We start from the raw sequence: 7,932 nt of genomic DNA on the forward strand, positions 1-7,932 counted from the left end.
TCTTAAAAGATGACCCACAATATTTCTGACATTGTTGCCCTTAATTTCATCAACAAAAAGGGACAGTGAGGCCATTTCAGCAAGACAAAAATCTTTAAGTTCCTTAAATTAATGTCCTTAAGAGTTATTTCAAGACTTCCCCCTCTTGCTCTGACTCAAACACACCACTATAAAGCTATCACTTTAGAGAGATTCACTGTCACTGTTGGTGTGGGTGATACATTAAACCAGTAGACAAAAAAAAATCAACTTATTCACAATTATTCAGGAGAAGGTGAGTTACTTCCTTCAAAATAAGAAAAGGAATGAAAATGGAGATGATGCATAAAGGAATTTTACACCAATGGAGAATAAGTGTTGAGCAAAGATCAACACTCAAACAATTTTCTAAATCATTTAGAAGTATGGGTCAAGTGGGCAAGCCCTTAATACTCAAATGGAGAAAAAAAACACGACAATTTGCAAAATTTTTGGAGTCACTCCTATTTCTAAATAATTTGTCTTGGGCCAAGCGATAGAAATACAGTAAATGTTCATCACATAAATAATAATATTAATAAATAAGGAGAAAAGGCATTTCTGTTTGAAAGCATTTTTTAATTTGATTTACAAATACAAATTTTTCTGTACCTCATCATTGAATATGTATGATTTAAAAAAAAGTCTGAATGATTAATCTTTCCACTGAAATACAGATTGGTGCCAAGGTGCAAAACATTTGACAGGCTCTTTTTTTTTTTTTTTTTTTTAGTCTTTCCAGCTAAGTAAGTTTCTCACATTGAGGCAACCTGCTGCTCAACAGGTCGAACCTGCAGGACCTCAGCAAAGCCTTGTCCAAACCAGCAGGTGATGTCAGCCGTGTCCAGGGTAAAGAAGAAGAGTCTGTCTCTGCAGCGTGTCCGCCTGTAGACTGACCGTGGGTCTGCTGACAGCACTCCTCTGATGGCCGCAGCAGCCTCCTCTGGACTGCGCAGAAACTTGAACATGGGTCTGTCACTCTCAGAGGGTCCTGTGTGACATGTAAGTTGGGGATATTGACTGGCAGCACTCTGTTACGCTTTGTGTCATCATTCATCCATTGCTGTCAGTATATAAATCCTGCAAGCCACGTATACTGTATATAAACATGTACATATGTATTTAGTGAACATCAGTGATTCTCAAAGTGGGGCATATGATTATAAATTGTTCCTTATAAGTGCACTTTGATCAACTTATAACTGCAGTCAAATTCCTTATATGAGGACACATACTTCAGCTTATGAATTGCTATTTTTTATATTATTTTCCTCACAACAGCACCCTCTTGTGGACAAAAATACAACATCACCCTTTTCATTGAGTGACAATGGGCTTAAACATATCATACTATAATGTAGCATATTGTAAGTTTGTCTTACCTGACAGGCGTGAGGGAAGGAAGTCTGCTAACTCCCTCTCAGCCTGAGGGGTGAAGCGCACCTCCAGACTGCCTACAGGAGGCTCTCTGATCCAGCCAGCGATGGTACTGTACACCTCCTCTCCATAGCAGGGGTGGTCTACTGTGGACTCTGGTGGTTTTGTTTTGGGAGAGGCTGAAACTTGATTCTCGCTTTCACAACTCAGCTGGCAGAGGTCGCCTTGGGTCACATAGGCCTTGACCTCCTCCATTATACTGTGGAGATCTTTGTGGAGGGGAGACTGAGCACTGACTGATGGAGCTGAGATAGTGACTGCATTATCAGCTTCAGATTTGTCTCTTGAGAGCACGCTCCCTTCAGACACATCGTCATCAATTATGCCACTTTTTAGGCCTGACTCATCCTCTGAGTCCTTATGGGGGATTAATATGTCTATTTTGTCATTTAGTGACACAGTGGTCACCCGTGGTTGCTCTGTGTTTGAATCTGAGGCCATCCTGCTGTTGGGGGAGTCGTACTCTGGGATGTAGGGTTTGACGTCCAGGACTGGGGTGCCAGCAATCATGTCAATGTCTGACAGATGTAATGTGTCACCTGGGAAATAAAGGTAGACATGCATTTGTTTTAATTAAGCATACTCAATTACTTGTTTCTGCAGCTGAGATTAAATTTGACAGCTGAACATTTTGACCTTTAAATTCTTAATTACGGTTAGTGGGGGAAAACAATATTCTGTGCATTAGTTTCGTCTGACGTTTAGAGTTTAAAAATGGTCAAATGTTTACATTTTATTAAATTTGTGTATATAGGTCCTCAGAAAGATGAAAACACAAAATTATAACACGATTAACTAGTGAAGACACATTTTTGTTTCTGACACTCACCTACAATTTTATCAAGTTTAGCTAAAGTCAGGCCCAGGGCGTTTGGTCGGTGTGGACTGCGTGTCGAGTAAACACCAACTCTTTGACCGTTGAGTCGAGGAGGCTTCACTTTGGCTTTGTGACTGAGGTGCCCATTTTTGTGAAAAAGAAAGATGATCCTGTAGAAAAAACACGCAGAAGACATGAAAATAACAGTGGATACATGAGCCTGCGAGGAGGCAATTTTGTCAAAATTTTACAAATTACATCCTAAATCCTTGGTCCTGAGGCAGTAGACAACCAAAAAGGTTTAATGCTTCTGCCAGAAGAAAAATGCTACTAAACATGACCTGAACATACCTGATATGCCAAGAAAGTCTAATTATTCAGCCCTGAATACCAAACCAACATGGCTTCATACACTCTTACTAGACAGGTGAAAGGGAACGCATTGAAGTAAGGAAAAGTCAATAAATGTCACAATTAAGAATATTTTAACACGTTTTAAATGTCTGCTTGGTTACAGTCAAATTATGAAATTAAAAGGTTTTCTCTAGACTTTTGACATCAACTATATGTATAATCCATGAAAGTCAAAGCTAAAGTTTGTAGGCACACATCAGTAACCTACGGCACTTAAATAAGGGGATTATCACAGTGTTGATGCTTTTGATTCATTGTCAGGGGAGTGGAAAACATTGCACAGAAACCAGCAAGAACAATTTCTGCTAATATTTGAGGAAATAGAGTGGTGTAAGAGTAAGTCCTAAAACCCGGAAATTAGTTAGCATTTTTTGCACTTCCAGTTTGCTTGTCTCAAAGTGAATGGGCTTTTGGTTAGATGCCTAAAGTATGGTCTTTGGTTAACACAAACCTAAAGAGACTTTCATGTTTTGTTCTACAACATAAAATATGTCAGTAAATATCACCCTTGCAAGTCAAAAGCAGGATCCTTAAGTATTAAACCCTGCAAGTATCATAAACTTTTGTTTACCACAGATTTTCTGCAATAATCCAAAATTTGGTAATTGAAAAATCCCATTGGCTTTTTGAGGAGGGAATGAGAGCAATGCTAACGTCTGGGATGGCCTAAAAAAACATCCTCCCTGCACCACTCTATGGCAACTCCAAACTATGAAGTGGACTTTGAAAGATACACAGAGATGCAAACACAAACATACAGTTCACCAGCTATAGACCTACCAGACATGTGAGTACTGCTCCAGACCCACCAGAGCGTGTTCAGGGTTATTGAAGACACTCTGCTGGATGCGCAGTTCAGCCCTGGAGGGGCCACAAATGGTGGGCTGCCTGGGTGTCCCATTCTTTACAGAGAAACAGGAGCTGATGTAACCAATCGGGACTGTCTGAATGTTTCCTGGAGTGTTAAACAGACAGTGTTTTAATTTATGATATTTGTAATACAAATTCTCGTTTTTGCTGTAGTAACCAGTGCTCTGCACCTTCATTCACAAGCCTCACCATCATTTGTACTTCGCTCCATGCTTTGTTCTATGAGTTTATTTTTGTGCTTTTATTTTATTAAAATCTTATTTTTTGTCTATATTAACATCACTATTGTGGTTGACTTTGTAGTTGTACTGATGGTAATTACCTTGCTCTAATGCAGCCTGTGGTGACGCTGCTGGAGGAGGCGGTGTTGATGGTTGCTGTGTCTGATCTTTCTCAGGTTCACTGAGTTCAATCTTTGACACAGTAGACTGAATGGATATCATATGTTTGCGATGAGCTCTCACTGCACTGTCTAACACCTGCCTATTAAAGAAGAGAAAATACCATGTAAAAAGAAGTAAAAATAACAATGTGTATGGCATGTCAGCAAAGACACAAATGGTAAATACAATGCAACTTAATGTCTGTTAAGGAACATGTTCATATGTCACATAACGTTTATTAACACCGTGTCTTATTAGAAACACATACAGTTACAGCTGTTGCAAAGATTAATGGTACATTCATGTCTCCACCTGTTAGCTGTGAACATACCTCAGGTTCTTGATTTCTTTTCGCATCACAGAAACCTGCTGATTCAGTTTATTTACGTGTTCACCGCAGCAGTCACAGAGAGGACTCATCTTACTGAAATAAAGCACAGACCGTTCTCAATAAGTTAGCTTTTAGCTAGCTGCTGCTAAACAGCAACAAACGCTGACGAAACACGTGGGAATTTCACCATGCGGAAGCACGTGTGGGACTTCCTGTTGGCCAACCAGAAGTGTTTCAGGTGACAACATAATAACTGACAACGAGTGTGAACAGCTCAACAACAACATTATATACTGTTCAGTGTGTGCTGTAGTGTCACTGCAGGTAGATAAACATAGTTTGTAGCCAATATGTACGAAATTACGCATGAATGTTGCAGAAGTCTTTGATGAAATTGCACTGCATGTTTTATATCAGCAGAGGGCAGCCAACTGTTATGTCACAATCATCTTTTTTCTTTTTTTTTTTCTTTTTAAAAAACAAGCTTTATTTAAGAGCACGGTCATTTTGAGTCTCTTCCTGGTCGGCCCTGATAATCTGAGCATCACTGCAGGTGAAGGCTAGAGGGCCCCTGACATTTTGGTCCCCTGTTCAGTAATCCATTCACAGTAATGGAGTATTTTTTACATTGCACTATTGTTACTTTTATTTAAGTAAAGTCCCCGAATGCTCTTCCACCTCTGTATACACAGTATTATTAAGTTAAATGCAACCTGCAAAATAACAGTTTTACTAACAGGAAAATTAAATAAAGTCAGTTATTATACAGACCTGGACAAAGCACAGAGATAAATATACTTTTTAATATGGTTTTAATCTCATTGACCAAAGAAAGCAAGAGTTAAAGTATGTGTATTGTATCAATGTAAAATTGAGTCATTTAAAAAGTAAGTAAAACAAAATAAAAATGACAAATTCTGAATGTCACTAAAGCAAATACAGCCTCAAAAACTATAGGCTTATAAAACAGAATAAATTCATGACAGTCTAATAAAGCCTGTACAAAAACACATTTTGTAAGACCATAAATAAAAGGCTTAAAAATCTTCAATGAATTAATTTAAAGTAAATCTCCTCTGTTTTATTATTAATCATACATTTATCACGCAATAATAAATACAACAATAACCACACTCAGATGATTGTAAGGATTATATTTTATTAGTGAAAAAAAAACTTTTACAAAATTACAAATACAATTATTATCAGTGATTTATATAATTTCCTTTTAAATAAAAGCAGGCAAAATTTGCTGTTTACTAAATGCAAGATACAAAATAAAATTCATGAGCTTCACAGCGAAGCACAAACCAGAATAAATAAGCATACAGGTTGGATTTGGATTCATACATTTGTCAAATAAGCAATGCTGTTTGTTCTCTTCAACCAACAGGCTACACACTAACCAAAATTACACTCAGATACAAACTGTGATGGAAAAGGACGTGGTCTGAGCCAAGGCTGTATGTAAAAATTAGAATGAATATTCTGAGAAATACTTTTGTTGGGGGGCTGTCGAGGTCAAGGTTGAAGTTGAGAACATTTGGTTTTGCTCAGATACACTGATCGATGGGGTCTCAATCAAATCTGAAAAAGACAGTCAGACAGGACACAGTTAATATTAAGATAAAAACTCTTCAATCAGGCTGTGTTTCTTATTTTTCCACACCGTGTATCCGCCTGGCAGTCTAAATTTCCTCTTTCTAACCTTCATTAGCCCTCTTGTCTTGAGGTGGAGCGATGTCTTCCTCCTCATCTGGGCCCAAGTCCTCAATAAGGACTGGGTCAGTGGCCTCCCTGCCTTGTGACTCTGTGTAGACAGTCTCCACCTGCGGAGGAGCTGAAGGAGCAGCTGAAGGAGGAGCTGCTGGAGGAGCTGCAGCTGGAACAGCGGCTTGAGTCAGGACTGGGACTGGATCAGCATCTTGAGCTGGAGCCGACTCTTGGACAGGGACCGTAGCTGTATCCAGAACACTGGCTAAGGAGGAAGCTGCAGATGGGGAGGAAAACTGCGATGGTTTAGGGTCAACTGGAGCTGGAGCTGGATCTTGGGTAGGGATCACACCTGTATCCAGAACTTTGGCTGAAGATGAAGCCGGAGCTGAGAGTGAAATCAGGGATGGTTTGGGGTCAGCTGAAGCTGGTGCTGCATCTTGGACGGGGATTACACTTGTATCCAAAACTTTGGCTAAAGATGGAGCCGAGGGGGAAAAGAAAGCTGGTGTCGGTTTAACTGGAGCTGGCGACGTCAGAGTTGGAGCAAAGACAGGGCTTTGGACGGATCCAAAAACCGGCTGAGGAGCAAGGGCTGCAAGGACAGATGACGGCTGAGATTCAACATCAAGTAAGGGGGTTAAAGAGCCTGGTGTTTGATCGAGGTCGACCTCAGCAGGTGCAGGCACCACCACTACTGCAGGAGCTTCCTCCTCCTCCTCCTGAATGACAGATATCTCTGGCGTTGGCGCGCTCCTCTTGGGCCTCCCTCTCCTCTTTGTGCCACTATCAGCCCTGGGTCTTTTCCTCTGGCTCTCCATCCTGAGAGAGTACAACAATTGTAATCAACCTGAACAAAAGTGGACATTGATACAGCTCTTTCTGCAAAACTAATAGTACAAAGTCCTTGACCTGGATCTGGGGTGTCAATAGAAACACCAGAGCAACCTTTGGTTTCCTCTTGCTCCATATTCAATATAAAGCAGAGGAGTGATAAGCAGCTGGAGTGCTGATAATGTTTTAACTGCGCATTGTACAGTATAATGTTTTATAAAGCAAGTTTGGTTAATACAGCCACTTTAAGCATTCCTAACTGATTTTAAAATTTTTATTTTTACTTTCCATTGCATTAAACAATTATTTACTGTATCATTACATTAGACATATACTGTCTGCACAGCTAGACCTTTGATGTTTACTTCAAATGATTAGCTGTAGATGTAGGTCACTGCACTAACATCGGCTGCGCCTTTCTATAAATTTACCCCAAAACCCACTGGTTAGTCTCCTTTTCTTCTGCTTCAGCCTTTCTCTTCCTGAGAAGATCCCTGTCTCGCAATCGGCGACGGATTCCACCTATAAAACAGAGAAACAGAAACCAATCTAATTAAGGCAGTGTAAAATCAAAGACATACAGAAAAATATGTTTTTAATGCATGACTGGGAAAATATGAGTGACCAATACCATATAAAGATGTTTTTATAGACATTTTTTTCTTCTAGCTACAGACTGGCAAGTCTTTTACTCAAACATTTCAGAACAATAGTTTTAATACACACAGAACAAATGTATCTTAATTGTATTAGCTTATTTGTTGATTTAAGTATTTATGTCTGGCCTGACTACAAGACACAACACAACATGCAAATGAATAACCCACTTACTCAACTTGCAAGTGAGGAAATACTGAAATTCAACAGAAAAGAAATACATTTTAAAACTTACCTTGCTCCTCATTCGGATTTTTATATTCCGACTCTTGTTTCTTTTCTTGCAATGTTCCCTCCATTCTGAGTCCTGCTGTGAATTAATTCAACTCATTGAAGGCGCGCAAGCACAGGAAAGGAGACAGAACAACTTCTGACTGTTTTCTATTCCCACCCCTTCATGAATTATCTGGTTAACCATTAGCGTAGCGCTGGAGGAGTTCTTGCAGCTCTGGTCTTAT

General features: G+C 39.6%; 2 protein-coding genes across 3 annotated transcripts; both read right to left on the minus strand.

The window, feature by feature from the left end:
* Positions 1–625: 625 nt before the first annotated feature.
* Positions 626–4,448, minus strand: trmo (tRNA methyltransferase O). Its single transcript, XM_042485445.1, has 6 exons — positions 4,271–4,448; positions 3,879–4,039; positions 3,467–3,641; positions 2,285–2,442; positions 1,401–1,994; positions 626–1,009 (listed from the first exon to the last, which is right to left on the minus strand). Exons 1-6 carry the CDS (start codon positions 4,357–4,359, stop codon positions 774–776), a joined length of 1,413 nt encoding a protein of 470 aa, XP_042341379.1. The 5' UTR covers positions 4,360–4,448; the 3' UTR covers positions 626–773.
* Positions 4,449–5,475: 1,027 nt separating this feature from the next.
* On the minus strand, positions 5,476–7,932 carry hemgn (hemogen). Of its 2 annotated transcripts, none has more exons than XM_042485563.1 (4): positions 7,710–7,932; positions 7,261–7,339; positions 5,979–6,805; positions 5,476–5,857 (listed from the first exon to the last, which is right to left on the minus strand). In XM_042485563.1, exons 1-4 carry the CDS (start codon positions 7,771–7,773, stop codon positions 5,745–5,747), a joined length of 1,083 nt encoding a protein of 360 aa, XP_042341497.1. In that variant the 5' UTR covers positions 7,774–7,932; the 3' UTR covers positions 5,476–5,744. The 2 variants fall into 2 exon arrangements, with proteins under 2 accessions (XP_042341497.1, XP_042341496.1); XM_042485562.1 differs by having other exon boundaries at positions 7,249–7,339.

The sequence above is a fragment of the Plectropomus leopardus genome, chromosome 4 (genome assembly GCF_008729295.1).
Source record: "Plectropomus leopardus isolate mb chromosome 4, YSFRI_Pleo_2.0, whole genome shotgun sequence".
Classification (NCBI taxonomy): Eukaryota; Metazoa; Chordata; class Actinopteri; order Perciformes; family Serranidae; genus Plectropomus; species Plectropomus leopardus.